The sequence below is a fragment of the Sorex araneus genome, chromosome 1 (assembly GCF_027595985.1).
Source record: "Sorex araneus isolate mSorAra2 chromosome 1, mSorAra2.pri, whole genome shotgun sequence".
NCBI lineage: Eukaryota > Metazoa > Chordata > Mammalia > Eulipotyphla > Soricidae > Sorex > Sorex araneus.
The window spans coordinates 73295954-73315318 of NC_073302.1; the positions used below are offsets into that span (position 1 = coordinate 73295954).

The 19365-nt window shown below is 54.0% G+C and overlaps 1 protein-coding gene across 1 annotated transcript; it reads left to right on the top strand.

Moving 5' to 3' along the window:
- The first annotated feature begins 1530 nt into the window (after nt 1–1530).
- On the top strand, nt 1531–18393 carry FXN (frataxin). The gene is made up of 5 exons (XM_055123865.1): nt 1531–1672; nt 7021–7118; nt 10141–10261; nt 15324–15421; nt 17837–18393. The coding sequence occupies exons 1-5, from the start codon at nt 1544–1546 to the stop codon at nt 17985–17987; spliced, it is 597 nt and encodes a 198-aa protein (XP_054979840.1). The 5' UTR covers nt 1531–1543; the 3' UTR covers nt 17988–18393.
- Nucleotides 18394–19365: the final 972 nt, after the last annotated feature.

A 19365-nucleotide genomic window follows, 5' to 3' on the forward strand; every position in this document is an offset into this window, starting at 1 on the left:
ACTTCTTTGAGTCTGGTATGTAAATATAGGGGCTTAATAAATTAATAAATTGAATGAACTAAACATAAAAGAATTTCTCTCATCCGACGGAAAGGCTGGTCCACGCCTCTGATAGCTAGTCAGATCCCACAGCCTCTACCCTGTTTTTCAAGGCCCTGTGCAAACCCCACTTCTTCCATGCAGACTTCCTGGGTTGCCCCTACCCCTAACTATATACAACTGTATGTGACCTCCTATTCTTTCCTTTGTGCTCCTCTTGGGCAACTGTCAGTGTCCTATTTATACAAATCCCTTACTGCCTCTATTCACAAAGAAAAAAAAAAGCTTTTGAATAATTCTGGAAATGTCTATCCCTCTGCCCATACCTTCCCCATAAAAATTACATACTTCCTGACATTTGTACATTTGACATTTTCTAAAGCACATATAACAGGTGAAGGAAACTTTCATGGTTTGTATTCCTTTTGTAATATACAACCTTGGCATTTTTTTCCTTTAATGGGAGCAGGGCAGAAGCAATGGTACAGCGGATAGGACGTTTGCCTTGCATGAAGCTAACCCAGGTTGGTCCCCCAAGCACCGCTAGGGGTAAACTCTGAGCACTGCTGGATGTGGCCCAAAACACACAAAAAAATAAATGTTTTTAGTGGAGGCCCAGAGGTGCTCAAGAGTCACTCCTTGGGGCCAGAGTGATAGCACAGCAGGGAGGGCACTTGCCTTGCACGCAGCCAACCTGGCTTCTATCCCCGGCATCCCATATGGTCCCCCAAGCACCACCAGGGGTAATTCCTTTGTTGCAGAGCCAGGAGTAATTCTGAACATCGCTGGGTGGGACCCAAACACTAAAAATAAAAAGAATCACTCCTTGCAGGGCTCCCGAATTAAGCGGTGCCTTGGATGGAATCCAGGCCACCTGCACCCAAAGCTTCCAGTCCAATGAGCTGCCGGAGTCCCAAGGCTTTTTTTTTTTTAATCAGTTTTATTGGATCTCCATCAGATACAGTTACAAACTTGCATGACTGCGTTTCAGTCACACAGTGCTCGAGCAGCCATCCCTCCACCCGTGCACCTTTTCCACCACCAGTGCTCCAGTGTCCCCCCCGTCCCCCGCCCCCTCTGTGGCAGGTACCATCTCCCTTACTCCAAGGCGTTCCTGGCGCTGTCTGTGCGCGTACCCCGGCCAGCACGACGTCCCCGCCGGTCCCTCCTCACGAGCAGCAGCTCTGGCGCTGCCCATTTCACAGCTGGCGCGCAGCGGGCCGCGCCCGGCTCCCAGGGACCCTGCGCCTCCTCCGTGCACGCCACCCGCCAGCGCCCCAACGGCCAGCGCGGCCCCCGGGCTTCCAAACGGCAGCTTCCAGGGCCGCGGGGCCGCGACCCCCGCGGGGCGGCTGCGCGCTCGGCTCCCCCGCCCGGGATAGCGGCCACCGGCGCCCCCGCGGCCCGCTGGGCGCGAGGCACGCCGGGAAGTTCCGGGGGCGGCGCGGGCGCGCGCGGCCGGCAGGGGGCGCCCCGCGGGAGCGCGGGCGGCGGGCGGGCGTTCATGGCCGGCCGCGTGTGGACGCTCGGGCGCCGCGCCGCCGTCGGCCTCCTGCCCCGCGCCGGGGCCCCGCGGCCCGACAGCGGGGCGCGGCTGTGCAGCCGCCGGGGCGTGCGCGCCGGGAGCCGCGCGGTGAGTCGGCGCGGACGGGGCCCCCGCGCTGGTCACCCGTCCTCGGGAACGCCGCGCGCGGCCACCACCCACCGCGGGGCCGCGCCGGGGGGACGCGCGTCTGCTGTGTTTACGGGGCGTGTGTAGACGGGAGACGGCCCGGGGGCGCGCCGCGGAGCCAGGAGGCCCCGGGGTGCAGGGCTGGCCTGCCCCTCGCACCCAGAGCCCGAGTGCGGGTAGATAGGCCCGAGAGAAAGGACACGGGCGCGGGCTGCCACCCGCCTGGTTCCCGCGTCACCGCCGGGACACACGCCTGAGTGCGGAGCTGGGAGCAAGCCCCGAGCATCAACACCCCCGGCCCCAAAGAGTGTGAATATAGTCATGTGTGTGTGTGTGTGTGTGTGTGTGTGTGTGTGTGATGTTAGTGCTGTGTTGTGTGCAGTGCTAGTGCAGTGTGGTGTGTGTAATGTTAGTGGTATGTTGTGTACAATGCTAGTGCAGTGTGGTGTGTGTGTTTGTGTGTAATGTTAGTGTTATGTTGTACGCAGTGTTAGTGCGTTGTGGGGGGGTGTGTATAATGTTAGTGCTATGTTGTGTGCAGTGCTAGTGCAGTGTGGTGTGTGTAATGTTAGTGCTATGTTGTGTACAATGCTAGTGCAGTGTGGTGTGTGTGTGTGTAATGTTAGTGTTATGTTGTATGCAGTGTTAGTGCGTTGTGGGGGAGGGTGTATAATGTTAGTGCTATGTTGTGTGAAGTGTTAGTGCAGTGCGGGGTGTGTGTGTGTGTGTGTGTGTGTGTGTGTGTGTGTGTGTGTGTGTGTGCGCGTGCATACTGTGTTTTGAAGCCAAGGCTTTATAAAGGAAATGCTTCAGGGGAGGTGGCCGTGTCTGGGCTGCTGGGTGTCCAGCAATTTGAGGGAGCTGGGCTTCTGCAAAGTGACCATGTTTCATATTCTGGGGAATGAGGCGTAGAGGAGCCTGGAGGTGAGAGACTGGCTTCCTTCCCTGAGAACGGAAGATAAAGGGCAATGCCCATTTTGCCAGAAGCAACTGGAAGAGCCGAGACTAAGAGGATGGTCCTGACATTTCACGGGGTCACCCAGCTGGGCCCCCCGGGGTATGCGGTGTGGAGCAGCGGGCAGTCGGCCCTCGGGACGGGTGCTACTTGGGCACCAGTAGTAGTATTTTGCTTTTTGGGTCACACACTGCGATGCACAGGGGTTATTCCTGGCTCTGCACTCAGGAATTACTTTTGGCAGTACTCGGGGGACCATATGGGATGCTGGGAATTGAACCTGGGTCAGCTGCATGCTAGACAAATGCCCTACCCGCTGTGCTATTGCTCCAGCCCCAGTAGTAGTATTTTGGCAGGGTTTTTTGTGGGTGGTCACTGGAGCAGGTGAAGCCCAATCCAAATGGAGCAGTGGTGAACTCCAGAATATGTTTTTGTAGTTTTTGATCTGTCGTTTGTTTGTTGGGAGGCCACACCTGGCTCAGGGTTTACTCCTGGCTCTGCGCCCAGGGATTACACCTGGCGGACTCAGGATCATATGGGGTGCCGGGAATCGAACTCGGTCTGACAGTATAGCACCCTACCCGCTATACTATCACTACCCCCCTCCCCCCCCCCCCAGGAGTGCCGGAATCTGCACGTGAGGCCTCAGCTTCCCTGGGCTGTGTTATTTGGCTTACACCCTGTGTGTAGACACAGCGGGTTGGCTGGGACCTAGAGGTGAGTTGCGGCTTTTCTGGGCAATCACTCGAGACAGCTATGTCGGTCGTGCCAACCCCTCCTCTGGGCATAAGACCTTTATTCTTACTGACCTGCTCTTTCCACCCGCCCAGGCTTGCCCTCGCCTCTGCCTGCACCCTCTGCTTCATTTCTCACTTGCGGGACTGCCGTGGCCTCTGGGGGACCATAAGGACTATTGTTGGCGTGAGCACACTCAGTTTGAGCTGGTCTCCAAATCCGCATTAGACCTCTTTTCTTTTTTATTTCTTTGGTTTGGGGACCTCACCTGGCAGTTCTCAGGGTTTATTCCTGGCTCTGTGCTCAGGGATCATTCCTGGTGGTGCTCCAGGGACCCTGTGCAGGTCTGGGGATGAAACAGGCTTAGCCACATGCTGGCTGCGTGCCAGGCAAGCGCCTCAGCCCCTGTATTCTCTGCCGCTCTTTCTCTAGTCCTCACCCCACCCCCTGTGCTTGGCGGTTGCTCCTGGCAGTGATGAGGGGACCAAGCAGTGCCGGGGTTGAACCCAAGCCTCCAGCTTGCAAAGCTTGCGCTCAGCTCCTGAGCTCTCTCTCTGGCCTCTAGGCCTCTTCTTCCATGTTGAATTAATCAGATTTGTTTACACTGTTTCACGGTTCCCTTGCACACCTCCAGCACTTAGTTGGGTGGGTGACTGTGGCGACTAGGACCGCCTTTCTACCTCGTTCATTTAAGGCATCACTGCCCTAACAGTATTGCTCTCCAAAGCTCATCAGCGTCTAGCCATGGACACCGGCTTTGCTTTGGTTTTTCTCTGCCTCCCTACTTATGACCCCCACTGGCCAACAGGAAGAAAATGGTAGCCATATACATCATTCTAAATTTTTTGGTAGCTGTACAGAAAAAAAGTAAAAGTTAAAATGTAATTGAAATTGGGGCTGGAGCAATAGCACAGCGGGGAGGGCGTTTGCCTTGCATGCGGCCGACCCGGGTTCAATTCCCAGCATCCCATATAGTCCCCTGAGCACCGCCAGGAGTAATTCCTGAGTGCAAAGCCAGGAGTAACCCCTGTGCATTGCCGGTGTGACCCAAAAAGCAAAAAAAAAAAAAAAATGTAATTGAAATCAATTTTAGCAATGTATTTAGGGAGCCAAGTTTATCCAGACTTTTATCATCTCTTGGGTCCGGAGTAGATAGTACAGTGGGTAAGGCACTTGCTTTGCATGTGGCTGACCTGGGTTCGATCATCAGCATCACATATGGTCTCCTGAGCATCGCTAGGAGTACTTCCTGAGTGCCGCGTCAGAAGTAAGCCTGAGCACCACCAGATGTGGGGAGAACAAATTTATTAGTTCTCCCCAGATCTAAAGAGAACAAATATACAAACAAAACTATAAACAAACTACTCCCATTATGTCATCAGTACTGAAAAAAGTCATTCCTGGGAAGGCTGGGGAGAGAGCTCCGTGCATGGGGCAAGGCCTTGCATGCACCACATGGTGTCCCCCAAGCACCTGTGGTACGGTCCCAGGAAACCCACAAGCAACAAAATTAATTAGGGAGCCGGAGAGATAGTAAAGCAGGAAAGGCACTTGCCTTGCATGTGGCCAACCTGGATTCGATTCCTGGCACCTCGTAGGGTCCCCCAAACACTGTCAGGAGTGATACCTAAGTTCAGAGTCAGGAGTAAACCCTGGGGATCGCTGGGTGTGGCCCAAAAACAAAACAAAAAAAGTTAGTTGTTTTTAATTTTTTACTGGGATGTTCTGTGTTCTTCTTTCCTTCCTTTTAAACTGCGTCCCCCGCGTTGCCGAGAGGCTCCTAAGCTTCCCTGGGCAGTGTGGCCCCCCAGGGTTGAGCCTGAGCGTGGAGTGCAGGGCCCAGGGGTGCTCCAGGCCCAGGCAGGCCTCCCCCATGCCGAGCCGCACCCCTGCCCTTCCGCCCACCCCCTTATCGCTCTGGCAGCACACGTCCGTCCCGACCCTCGGTTTTCAAGGAACTGAATGCGACCACATCAGGGTCCCCCAGCACAGCTGCGTGTGCCCCCACTCCCTGCAGCTCCCCCAGTACCAGTTCTCTGTTGCCCGAGCATGCTCGAGTGCTTCAGAGCTCAGCTCGAGTCAGGCAGGTGCAGTGTCCGACATGGCTCTGAGCTCCTGGACTCCAGGGGGCTGCTCCTCAGTGCCCAGGGCAGTTCCCTGGCTCCAGGGGATTCAGGTGCAGCTGGCAGCCTCGGCCCTGCTGAGGGCTGTGCCTGCCTCTGCCCGCTCCCCTCCGAGGCGGGAGGAGAGACCCGGACTGAGTGTCTCTTGATCTATTTGGGGGGGTTGTTGTTGTTTTGTGCTCAGGGATCATTCCTCGTGGGCTTCTTGGGACCGTATAGATGCCACAGATTGAACCCAGACTGAACCTACCTGTCATCCTGTCATCCCGGCTCCATAAGCAGCTCATTTTTATTTATTTATTTATTTATTTTTAGCAGCTCATTTTTAAGTACACAGGGCAACCAAAGAGCTTGATGACTCGCTGCATTTATGTACACTTGAGAGAGGTTTTCTGGAAACCAGCCCCACAGCTCTGAGGCGGGCCTGTCTGAAAGACCTGCCCTCCAAGTCTCCCGTCAGTGCCAGAGAGTGCACCTGCTTACAGAGCTTGGTTGCCCAGCGGCAGCCCCGTGGATCTTTCACGTCTATGATTGGATGCGTGTAGAGTAAGAAAATTGGAATCAGCTCCCGTCAGAATATTCCTGCTGAGGCCAAGCAGAATGCAGCTGTGCCTCTTTCTGTCTTTCTGTCTTTCTTTCTTGTTTTGGGTCCACCCCAGCAATGCTCAGGGGTTACTCCTGGCTCTGCACTCAGGAATCACTCCTGGCAGTGCTCATATGGGACACCGGGCATGAAGCTTGGGTCAGCCACGTGCAGGGCAAGTACTATTGCTGTATTATGCTCCAGCCCTGCTGTTTCCTAGCTCAAACCATCCCCTTTACACTCTTTATTTAGTGGCACATTTTTTAAATTTTGGATGGTTTGAGCCACACATAGCAGTGCCCCAGAGCTGCTCCTGGAGGTGCTCAGGGGAGCACATGGTGCCATGTGCAGGGCAGGTCAGTACCTTAGCCCCTGTCCTATCTCCCTGGCCCTCTCTGTGCTTTTTGGTGGTGATTTCACTGTTGAAAATGGCCCCGATGCATGTGGGAGTCCCGGGCTTGGTCCCTGCGGGCACACGATCCACCAGCTGGCTTGAGGTGTGACCCCTGAGCACAGAGCCGAGAATACTTTCCCGAGCACCATCGGGAGTGGCCCCAAGCCCCAAAATTAATGGTGATGAAGATGATGATGAATTAAAGAAGATGGGGAAAACTCCTAAAAAATATTCCCGGGAACTTAACATGGTAACTTGTGAATGAAGAAGTGCTCAAGTTGAGAGAGAGAAGAAAAGCGCCAGCCTTAGAGGCCGGCTGGCGTGGGAGGTGGAAATAGGGACCCGGGACATGGTGCTGGGACATGTACACTGGTAAAGGGATGGCATTTCAAGACTGAAACCCAGCCTTGAACAACTTGTAACTGTGTAGCTCACGTGATTCAATTTTTTTAAAAGGTGAGGGGAGATGTTGGCAGACTGTGGTATACTGAGAAGCTGAACATTCTCCTTTGCTTTCAGCATGTGACTCCCCACTGTCTTGGCCCGATTCTGACCGTCAGAAAGCAGAGCGTCTCCTTGGTGACCCTCAGGACCACGGGGACTTGGGGCGGTCCTAGGTGAGATAAACCATCTTCCACGTCTGCTCCCGCCGGGGCAGTGTTCGCACATGCCCACACACGCTCTTACATTGAAATGGCTGTAAATGTTATGATTGTGCCCCAGTTCATTTCCCCGGTTCCCTCTTGCTGGACGTCGGGGTTGTTTTCGGAGAGTGGTCGGTGGCTCAGCTCTTTGCCGTCTCAGGAGCGAGGGGAGACGCAGCTCTGACACACGCGCACCCGGCCCGGGTGGTTCCTAGCCCTCCCCAGGCCAGGTTACCTCCCCGGAATGGTTCAGGAGCTTCCGGTGTGGCTGTCCCCTCTAGAGCCCTCCTGCCCTCTGCAGGCGAGGCAGGTCAGTCCTGGCCATTGGATGTTCTTTAGGCTGTGGGCAAGGTGGGGTGACTGTGACCACTGAATTCCAGAACATTGTCACTTCTCTGAACAGAAACCCAGTGTCCATGGAATCTCCCTGTTTCTCTTTCCCCGAGCCCCTGGTGACCTCCCGTCTGTCCTCTGTCTCTGTGGATTTAGGGCCGTTAGTTTTGAAGAACAAAATGCGCCTGTGTATTGGCGTATCTCTGAGCCAATTGTACGCTGCTCTGATGAAAGCCCCCCACCCCCTTTGGGACAATGATGTTGTCTGAAGAAACAGCTCAGGCTGCAGAGTGCTGCCGGGTTCCCAGCAAGCTCCCCTCTCATGTCTTGTTCTTAACCAGTCCCCGACTTGTCCTGCCCTTGCTCTTCCAAACGCCGGCAGTGCTGGTTGGTTTTGCCTGGTTTGTGTGTGTATGTTTTGACTTTCTATAAACTCTCATTAAATAGAAATGCATCTTTGTTTTGTTTTTGAGTGACCCCCAGCAGTGCTCAGGGGTTACTCCTGGTTCTGCACTCGGGGATCACTCTTGGCAGGGTCAGGGCACCATATGGGCTGTGTGGGATCAAACCCTGCTATAGTTCGCTCTGGCCCCTGTAAGTACACTTTTGCGTGGCTTCTTTCAGGCACCGGTACGGGGCTGAGATCATGCGGACCTTTGCCTTTGGAGATGGTTCTGTTTTGCTCTCCATGACTTGATTGCGTGAACATACCGTACTTTACCTGTTGTGTTGCCTACAGAGCTCACGCAGCTTCCATGGCAGGGCCAGAGGGGCTTCTGCTGTGAACACTCCAGTATCGCGCATGTCTGTGTTTTGGGGTGGGGGCTGGACCTCCCAGTGATCAAACCCAGAGCCTCCCTCAGGAGGCCTGGGCCCTGCCACTGAGACACACCCCAGCCCGTGCATGCCCTTTGGCAAAGCTGGCGGGTGCATATCTGTCGGGTGCATCCCCAGGAGTAGAGTTAGTGGCAAGGAATGGATGCCGCTTCACGATATACTGCCCAGCGGCTCTCCAGACCAATTGTCCAGGTCAGCAGTAGCTGAAAGTTTGGGTTGGTTCACTTCCTCACATTTTAGCCATCATCGATGGGTTTTTTGTTTGTATTTTCTTTATTTTTTTTCTCTCTTTTTCTTTCCCCTTCAGGAAAGAAATGAGCAATGCTCATCACACACAGCAATACTCAGGGGACACTCCTGGCTTGGTGCTCAGGGGACACGGAAGTAGGAAGAATCAAATCCTGGAAGGCCACATGCCATGCAAAGCAAGTGCCTTTTCTGCTGTGCTATCACTCCAGCCCCTTGTTTGCATTTTCTTGAACAGTAACAAAACCAAGGGCCTTTTCAAATATTCGTTGACCTTTTTTCTTTTTCCTTTAATGAAGTCTAGTCAAGTATTTTGCACACTTTTCTATTGGATTGTCTTTTTTCCTACTGATGTGTAAAAATTTTTCATTTCTTCTGAAATTAAGTCTTTTTCCAGATATATATAATGCCTGTGTTTCCTCCTCCTCTGTGGTTTGACTACCATAAGTTTTAATAACAAGAGCAGTGGAAATAACCTCAGTATCCAGCTGAAAGAGGTCAAATAAGTTTTAAAATATGTGTCTGTATTCCAGAATTTATTGCTATAAACTTGTATTAAATACAAAAGGCAAAATAAATTTTAATAAAACATGTGTCTCTAGGGGCTGGAGCCATCGATAGTACAGTGGATAGGGTTCTTGCCTTGCATATGGCTGACCTGAATTCAGTCACCGGCACCCCATGTGGTCCCTTGAGCACTACCAGGACTAATTCCTGAGCACAGAGCTAAGAGTAACCCCAGAGTAATACTGGGTGTGACATAACAATAACAAATATGTGTGTGTGTCTACACACACATATATAGGGAATTCTCCAATATACATGTATATTGGAGAATTCCCTGTATAGAAATAGTCATTTTTTTCTTAGATATTAAATGTAAACATTTAGGTACTTCATTAAAAAAAAATTATTGATTAAGATTCTGTGATCTATTTGGAGCCAGAGGTCGTTGAGGCACTTGACTTGCAGACAGCCAGCCAGAGTTTAATCCCTGGTAGTCTCCTGAGCCCACTGTGAGTAATTCCTGGGTGCAGAGCCAAGAGGAATCCCTCAGCAGTGCCAAGTGTGGCCCCAAAACAAAACAAATAATTCTGTGCATCACATCCTATTAATAATGGTGTTTGGGGACTGGAGAAACCATAGTACTTCAGGGAAGGTGCTAGCCTTGCATGCAACTGACCCGGATTCCACCCCTGACACCCCTGGGGTCGCCAGAGCACCACCAGGAGTGATCCCTGAGTGCAGAAACATGAGTAAGTCCTGTGCACCTGACTGTGGCCCAAAAAAACAAACAAAAAATATTTTCCTATACACTTAACTCCCAACACAACAGCCATCACCATTTTTATATTGAAGCATAGAAAGTTCTGGAAAGGTTGGAAGGCTACAGAAGAGACTGTCCGTGGCAGTCTCAGGGATGGCAGAGAGTCTCACTTGTCCCTGTGAAACCTCTGAGGTCTGTAAATGATTACTCTGATGTATTAGATGTTTCCCACCCACTTCCCACGTTGCCTGCATGCCTGGAGCGGAGCTCCCCTGTGACAGTCTCTGACTGGCTTCTGTGTTGGCCCTGCAGCCCTCTGGATGAGACCACCTACGAAAGGCTGGCGGAGAAGACGCTCGACGCCTTAGCAGAGTTTTTCGAAGATCTTGCAGACAAGCCTTATACCTCTGATGATTATGATGTCTCCTTTGGGGTACGTCCTTGCTTATTCTTTTTTTTTTTTTTCTTTTTGCTTTTTGGGTCACACCTGGCGATGCACAGGGGTTACTCCTGGCTCTGCACTCAGGAATTACCCCTGGCCGTGCTCAGGGGACCATATGGGATGCTGGGATTTGAACCCGGGTCGGCCGCGTGCAAGGCAAATGCCCTACCCGCTGTGCTATCTCTCCAGCCCCACGTCCTTGCTTATTCTGATCTCTCTATTGCCTCCCTACAACTTTTCTTTTTAATTTTCATATACATCTTAATTTAAAATAATTAATGCATCAAACCCCTGTTTAAGACTTAAACCTGAGGGGCTGGAGAGATAGCACAGCGGGTAGGGCATTTGCCTTGCACGCAGCCGACCTGGGTTCGATTCCCAGCATCCCATATGGGCCCCTGAGAACCGCCAGGAGTGCATGAGCCAGGAGTAACCCCTGTGCAATGCTGGGTGTGACTCAAAAACAAACAAACAAAAAAACACTTGCCAGGGATCCTAATTTGCATGCGGAGGGTGAACCCCTAGGCCAGGAGCCCCGGGGTAAGCAGAGCCTACGGAGTGCTGCTCTGCGCCAACTGGCCACCAGGTGGCAGACGTGAGCTACAGGGGGCGTCAGAATACTAATGGGAGAAGCCTCCCCCTGCGGACAGTTAATTAACACCAGAACTTGTTGTCTGTGTGCATTTGGCATTGAATTATGTCATTAAATTAGCTAAATTGACTTTTCAATTTTACTTTGTTTGTGGGAGGGAGGAAGGGAGGGGCCACACCCGGCTGTGTTCAGGGTTTACTCCTGGCTCTGTGCTCAGCGATGATTCCCGGTGGGCTTGAGGAAACCATCTGGAGTGCCAGGGGTCGAACCCGTGTCACCCGACCCTCCATACTGAAGGGGCCCCTGTAGATGGAGCCGGCAAGAGAATCTTGGAGAACGCATAGGCCTGGTTGTAAAATAGTGAAAGTAGAGGTCAGAGAGATAGGACAGCGGGCATGGTGCTTGCCTTCCCCCAGAGCACCCCACCGCTTCCTCTTTGCATCATCAGGATCCCTGAGCACAGAGCCAGGGGGAGCCAGAGCACTGCCGGGTGTGGGCCAAAAACAAACAAAAAGAGAGAGAGGGATAGGGCTTTTGCCTTGCACGTGGCGGACCTGGGTCTGATCCCTCAAGCACTGCCAGGAGTAGCCCAGAGGGAAGGGGGCCAGGGACCCAGGTCTCCGGAAACCCTTCCCCACATCTGCAGTACAGTGCCAGAGAGACCCCTGAAGACTTTAGTGGGCTGGTGGGCCCAGACCCCCGCTTGTCTGTTGGCTGTGGGGGAAAGGGTCTGGCTTGGCCTCCTGGATTCAGTAAATGAACCATCCACCTTCCACTGGGCGCCAGAGAGTATCATGGGGGTTATATTAGGATTAGCCTCAGCGTCATGGGGGTTATATTAGGATTAAATAAAGTCCCCCCAAAAAAAGCTTCCTAGACATCATTCTCATTCCCAAGAGGCAGCTGGCATCTATTTTCAGAGTGTCAGAAGCCACTTAGACACAGAATCCGGGCACGACGTGGGTCCCCTTGGCGGCTGGCGGCTGCAGATGAGTTGCTGACAAGGGCCCTGCTATTTCTGCTCCCCACCCCCGGGTGGGCCCAGACTGGTGGGTGGGAATCACTCGGCCTCACCAGCCAGGCCCTATTCCGATTGCTCGGTGCGTGAGTCTCAGCAGCTGCTGAAGGCTCGGACCGTCCCTTCTGCCTGCCTCCCCTCCCGGCACTGAAGTCGCCCACAGGCCCCCCAAGCAAGAATGAACAATCCGACCCTCATCGTCTGGCCTGCTCCGGATGGGTCCACACCACTCAGACACTCGGCCTGTTCTCTGCCTGCTCCTGCCCCTGGCATTTGGAAACAGCATCCACAGGCGTCGCCCTGGGGAAAGGCTGGTTCCCTGAGAATTGCCGCCTATTCTGCCCCGCACCTTGGGCCCTTCCCCTGCTCTGCCCTCAGCGGCTGCCCCATTCCTTCCTTCTCTGCCTGGATGTGCTCCGGTGAAGGGGCTGCTGGGATGAAACGCAGGTCTGTGCCCGAGTGTGGAGGAGGGAAGGGAACCCGGGTCAGCCCAGCTGCAGGGGGACCCAGGAGAGGTGCTGGGCACAGATGCAGGCACCCCCCCCCCACCGCCACCCCTGCAGGGGCCCAGAGCTGGGAGGCGGGGAAGGCCTGAGCCCACGCGGCTGGACAGACGCCCTGTTGCCGGGCTCTTTGGGAGCAAGCAGCCTTTCCTGTCTTCCCCACCCCGCCTGCAGGTCCCCTGAGGGTTTTTGGTTGGGGCTTAGGGCGAGCTCAGTGGGCGGACACCTGCCATGCGTGCTGAGAGCAGAGTTCCCTCCGCAGCACCTCAGGGTGCCCGAGCATGTCCCCGGGGCCCAGAGTCACCTTGAGCTCAGAAGCCACATGGAAAGAACAGGCCGGTAAATGGGCAGGAGTGGCCTTTGGTGACCCCCAGTTCCTACGACCTTTGTAGGGTCCCCCTCTGAGGTGTCAGGGCCTCTCCTTGCCCGAATCTTAGAGGGGCAGCATGGCTCACGAGACAGGCCTGGGACCCCCAGCTTCCCTCCTCCAGCAGCCGCCCGCAGGCTGCGACTGAGGCGTGGGAGCCACCAGGAAACCAGCGTCTGGCGCCCCGAGCCCGGCCCAGGGGAAAAGAAGCCGCGGGTGGTGGTGTGGCAGGAGGCCCAGGCCTGTGATGGGCTCGGTCTGCTTTGGGGGAGGGGCAGGCGCGAGTGTGCTGACCTTGGGTGTTCTTGTCCTGCAAAGCACCCTGCAATAGGGTGTTGGATCAATGAAGCGTCATCAGTGTGCTCATGTGAGTGACTGAGATGCAGTCCAGCTGGGGTAGGAAGGCAGACTGGGAGGAGACTGTAAAGGGAGCACTAGGGACCGGGTGGGCACTTGGCCTGGCAGGTGGTCCACCGTGGGGGTCTGGGAGGCCTCTGGTACCTAGAGCTCAGGAGTCTGCTGCGAAAGGAGGGCCCCATTCCTCCCTCCCGGAATCGGGAGCTACACCAGGGCTCAGTGCAAGCTTCTGCCCAGGTTGGTTTTATTTACTCCCTCCCTCCTCCCAGTGTCGCTGCAATGTCTCCACACGTGCTCTCAATTTAAAATAAATAAATAAATAAAAATCTGGAAACTGGGTAGCATTACAAGAGTGAAGGCCTTTGCCTGCCCTGAGCCAAGTCGGGTTCCGTCTCCGACCCCCTCACATGGCCTAAGAGACCCCCAGTATCCCTGAGCACAGCCAGGAGGGAGCTCTGAGCACTGCTGATGTGGCCCCCAAACAAACAAAGAAGTTATGAAAAAGAACTCCGTACAGGGGCTGGAGAGATAGTACAGCGGGAAGGACGTATGCCTTGCACACAGCCGACCTTGATTCTGTCCCCAGCATCCCTTCCGGTCCCGAGCACTGCCCCCCGAGCACTGCCCAGAGTGATCCCTTAGTGCAGAGACAGGAGTGACCCTGAGCATCTCCAGTGCAGTTCAAACAAAACCAAAATATAACAACAACAACAACAATCAGTAAAAAGAAAAAGGTTTTACTTTAAAGAATGAAAAGCACCTGGCGGTGTCCTGCGCAGCCCAGGCCTGTCGTTACACAGTTGCACCGTGACTGGCACTCTGCCCCTCGCACCGCAGCTTTCTGTGTTCACACACGTGTGTCCTGAGAACCATGGAGCCCGCAGAACAGGGGTCGGGGAAGGCACTGAGAAAGGCCTGTCTCAGGGGGGCTTGCACTGGGTGGGGAGCTGAGAGGGCGGGGAAGGAGCCTGGGGCCACCTGTTCCTGTAGAGCCTGCTGCTTCCCGAGACTGGGAGCAGCCTAGGGCTCTCTTAGAAAGGGTTTTCAAGAGTAAGTGAGCAGTTTTTGGGTAAGGCGGACATACCCATTGGAGGATTCCAAGAGGAAAACCAACTGGAGAGGTGCTTCCTTAGAGAAGCTTGTGAGCAGCGCTGGAAGGGACTGGAAAGCCTCTTCCCCCCCTTGACTTCCCCCCACCCCCGCTGAGTTCCCGCCTTCCCACCAAAGCTCCCAGCCTGGGTGTGATTGCGGCTTTCTGCCTCTTTGTCTGGAGTTGGAGCCCTTTGTGTTTGAGCCCGGGCTCCTAGAGTGCTGTCTGCAGAGATCTAGACAGAGAGAATGTGTGCATGTGTGTGTGCCTGCGTGAATGTGTGCCAAAGCGTCGTGAATCACACGTCATGCATGTGATTAAAGTGAGCTGCATGAATCTTGGTTTCTCATGACATTGAAGAGCAATGCTTAGCCTCTTGTCTTTTCAAGCGTACAGGAGCATTTGGTCAGGAAGGAGGGAGCGAGAGGGAAGGGAGGGGTGAAGGGAGACACTGGAGTTTAAGAAGACTATTGAGAGAGAGGACAGCGAGGAAGGTGTTGCAAGTGGCTGGTCCGGGTCAATCCCTGCCGAAGACACCTTGGTCCATTGAGCACTACTAGGAGCACAGTAGCACAGCCAGGATAAACCCTGAGCAGACAGATAGAGAAGGGACCACCAAGTAAAGGATGCTTGGAGGATCCACTCGGAATAGGAGATGTGTGTTGAAGGTAGACTATATAGGCTGGGCATGATGGCCACTTAATACCTGCTTTGCAGACCACAACACCCAAAAGGAGAGAGTAAAAGAGAATGTGCCTTCCACGGAGATGTGTGTTGCGGGGGGGCGGGGGGCGGATATGAGAACATAGCTGGTAGAGAATGGGCACTGGTGGAGGTATGGGTACTCGATCATTGTATGACTAAAGCGTAAGCACAAAAGTCTAAGTCTGTAACTGTACCTCACAGTGATTCATTTAAAAATAAAAATTAAAGCAAATTTTAAGAACCCTGAGCAGAGCTGGGTGTGGCCCAGAAAGCAGAGAGTGGGGCAGGGGGAAGGAAAGAGACGGGGATAGGCTGTTGGCTCAGCGTGATGGCCCAGAGGGCTGCTGGGGCCTGGGTTCCTGCCCCAGCATCACCACCTTTAGTGGTAACTATTGGTTTTCTTTGCCTCCTTTCCCCCCAGAGTGGCGTTTTAACCATTAAACTAGGAGGTGATCTGGGAACCTACGTGATCAACAAGCAGACCCCAAACAAGCAGATATGGCTGTCCTCGCCCACCAGGTAACTTTCTGAGTCAAAGTCGGCCCTTGGGGGCTGGAGCCATAGCACAGTGGGTAGGGCGTTTACCTTGCACACGGCCGACTCGGGTTCAAATCCCAGCATCCCATATTGTCCCCTGAGCACAGAACCAGGAGTAACCCCTGTGAGTTGACCCAAAAAGAAAAAAAAAAGTCAGCCCTTGTTCCGCTTGTCAGAAACATGCCATTGTGATCCTTGTAGTGACACACTGGTGCATTAGGGTCCTGGCCAGTGCCCACGAGTCCCATCTGCAGCGGGGGAAGCTTCCTCTGGCTCCGTCACTTCTCTCCGCTGCTCCAAGCAGAGATCAGGATGTTCTGGATCAGTTTCCCTGTTAGATCATTGCCCTGGTTTTGATTTCATATTGTGTTTCAGTGTTTATCTTGGGGACCGTGTCCAGAAGTGCTCAGGGGCTGCTCATGACTCAGTGCTCAGAGTACCTTAGCGCATCCCAGGGGTTAAACGCAGGCCTCTGGCATTCGAAGCACGTGCCCAGCCCCTCGAGCTCTCTCCCTGGCAGCCCTGCCCCTGACCCGCCGCAGAACACTGCCGCGTCTGAGCCAGGTGTGCTTGTGCGCCAGAGCAAGCTCAGGTGTCGCCTTTAGGCTCTGTGCTCTCGGCCAAGGGCCACTTTGAAGTCTGGGCATATGTACTGTGGCCCCGAGAGCACTTCTCTCTCTCTCTCTCTCTCTCTCTCTCTCTCTCTCTCTCTCTCTCTCTCTCTCTCTTTCTCCTCTCTCTCTTTCTTTCTCTCTTTCTCTCTCCTCTCTCTTCTCTCCCTCTCTCTCTCTCCCTCTCTCCCTCCCTCTCCCCCTCCCTCCCTCTCTCTCTTTCTCTCTCTCTCCCCTCCTCCCTCTCTCCCTCCCCCCCTCTCTCTCTTTTCTTTTTTGGGTCACACCTAGCAATGCTCAGGGGTTGCTCCTGGCTCATGCACTCAGGAATTACTCCTGGTGGTGCTCGGAGGACCATATGGGATCCCAGGGATCATTCACCGATGCCCTCCCTGCTCTACTGTCGCTCCCCCCGCCCCATCCCTGCTGGGGACTGAACCTGGATCAGCCACGTGCAAGGCAAGCACCTACCTGCCATACTATCCAGTCCTACAATTTTTTTTATTAAAAATCAGTACAGGGGCCGGAGCGATAGCACAGCGGGTAGGGCGTTTGCCTTGCACGCGGCCGACCTGGGTTCGATCCCCGGCATCCTATATGGTCCCCCAAGCACCACCAGGAGTAATTCCTGAGTGCAAAACCAGGAGTAACCCCTGAGCATAGCTGGGTGTGACCCAAAAAGCAAAAAAAAAAAAAAGAAAAAAAATTAGTACAATAGGGGCTGTAGAGATAGCACAGCTGGTAGGGCATTTACTTTACATGCGGTTGACCCGGGTTCGATTCCCAGCATCCCATATGGTCCCCCAGAACTGCCAGGAGTAATTCCTGAGTGTAGAGCCAGGAGTAACCCCTGTGTATCGCTGGGTATGACCCGAAAAGCAAAAAAATAAAAATAAAAATCAGTACAATAAATCTTCCCTTGCCCAAAGCTGCCATCATTTGAGACAAGTAATGATAGACAGTTTATTGCCGTGATATGTACTTTTTCATCCCAATAAATAAAGTCTGAACTTCCTTTATTGCAACCCCTCTAGGAAGTAAGCATCAACAGAAAAGAACTGCAGACATCATTCGTTTCTAGCCAGGCCTGCACTCAGAGAGTGTGGCTTTTAGTTTATGGTTCATTTATTTTGGGCTGGAGTGATAGCACGCAGAGAGGGTAGGTCGTTTGCCTTGCACACAGCCAACCCGGGTTCAACTCCTTCGCCCCTCTCAGAGAGCCTGGCAAGCTACCGAGAGTATCTCACCCACACGGCAGAACCCGGCAAGCTCCCCGTGGCGTATTCAATATGCCAAAAACAGTAAAAACAAATCTCACAATGGAGACCGTACTGGTGTCCACTCAAGCAAATTGATGAGTAATGGGATGACAGTGATTCAGTAATTTTATGGTGCCAGAAATCTCACCGAGGATCTCGCACATGCAAGGCATGCCACGTTGCCACCAAAGTCTAAAAGGTGCCAGTCAGGATGGGAGAGGGAGCAGGCAACTAGCCCAGGTTTGAGCCCAGCACCCGAGAACTGATCCCTGAGCACAGAACCACGAGTAAACCCTGCACACCCACGGGGACCGTTCCCCAGACACAGACAGAGAGACCCTTTGGCCAAGCACGACGTGTTTTCATGCTGAGAACTGCTCCAGAGTCACCCTGGGATCAGTGTTACCGTTACCCTGGAGAAGGTGCCTGCCACACCTCCCCCAGCTCCTCTCCGTGGGGGTCTCAGTTGCTGACTCCCTGGTTCCCCGGAGGGGCCACACACTGCCTGTCTCTCTTTTGTCTTCCAGTGGGCCCAAGCGTTACGACTGGACAGGGAAGAACTGGGTGTATGCCCACGACGGGGTGTCCCTCCACGAGCTGCTGGCCGCAGAGCTGACCGACATCTTAAAAACCAAACTGGACTTGTCTTCCTTGGCCTATGCCGGGCAAGGCCCCTGATGCCCAGTTCAGTCGGGACACCAAACCCCTGTGACACAGACGGCGCCTGGCCCCGAGCCCGGCTCGCTCGTTCCCGTACAGGCGTTTGGGGTTTGCTCTGTGCCTTGTCCCTCTCCACAGAGCCCTCCGCCAGTGTCCGTATGCTCAGACCAGGACGCGTGGGCCACCGCAGAGGAGAAGGAAGGGAAACGCTTTGCTTCTGTCCTCCGCTGTCTGACAGACTTGCCTTGGACGCCACATGGAAAGCAGCTGACCAACCTCACCCCTCCGTCTCAGGACGAGCCTCGGGGAGGGGAAGCTCTCGCGTTCACTCGCCCGGCGGGGCACAGGAACATGTCCATGTCCTTGAAGATTGGAGTGTCAACAACAGCGTGAAGTGCTCATAAACCAGGGCCGTTGTCTTTGTGCTTTGTCTCTCCGGTGCCGCCCGTCCCCCAGAGCTGTGTGTGCGCACATGCAGACACGCCCGGGTGTCCGCTTTGTTTTTGATGTATGGGTCAGTGTGCGGGAACAGTAGCTCAAGTAGGAGAATGCAGGACCTCTAGAGGAAGTGGGAAAGCTCTCTTCCTAAACTCCCACATGTCTCATGAGGCCGAGGGTCCCGAGGACTTTGTGAAGGGCCCATAACCGACTGGACACTGGTGTTACCCACAAGTCCCTGCTCCTGGGCTGGAAAGGTAGTACAGGACTTACGGCACTTGCTTGCCTGAGAACAGTGTAAGTTTGATTTCCCGCCACCCCGAGCCCCACCAGGAGTGACCCCTGAGTGCAAAGCCAGGAGTAAACCCTGAGCCCCACCAGGTGTGACCAAAGAGGCACAGAAGAAAAGAGAACTTGCTCACCCCTCTACCACCTTAAGGTAAAGCTGTGTATGAGGCCAGGGGCTTGATTCCCTGGTGCAGCTCAGAACCCAGCACTGCAGAGTTTGGCCCCACTGTGCTAGTAACAAACAGAAAAATTAATTAAGAAAAATATGTGGGGCCAGAGCAATAGTATAGCAGGTAGAGCGTTACCTTGCACAAGGCCGACCAGCGTTTGATCCCGAGCATCCCATGTGGTTCCCCCAGCACTGCCAGAAGTAATTCCTGAGTGCAGAGCCTAAAGAACCCCTGGGTTCACACATCGCCATGTGTGACCCAAAAAGCCAAAATAAAATATCTCCCAAAATCATCTATTGTGGACGGGGGTGGAGGGGAGTGCAGAGCAATCATGCACCAGGTAGGGTGATGAGGGTGACCTTGCCTTGCATGTGGCCAGTCCAGGTTCCATCCCTGGCACCTTATATGGTCCCCTGAGCACTGCCAGGCATGACCCCAACACCTAAAATGAAAACAGGCGCTGGCGCAATAGTACAACGGGTAGGACATTTGCCTTGCAC

Bases quoted from the DNA above. Each gene is read 5' to 3' on its own strand.
- FXN (XM_055123865.1), top strand. From the start codon at position 1,544: ATGGCCGGCCGCGTGTGGACGCTCGGGCGCCGCGCCGCCGTCGGCCTC. The intron at 1,673-7,020 runs GTGAGTCGGCGC...CTTTGCTTTCAG, and splicing joins TGCGCGCCGGGAGCCGCGCG to CATGTGACTCCCCACTGTCT. The intron at 10,262-15,323 runs GTACGTCCTTGC...CTTTCCCCCCAG, and splicing joins ATTATGATGTCTCCTTTGGG to AGTGGCGTTTTAACCATTAA.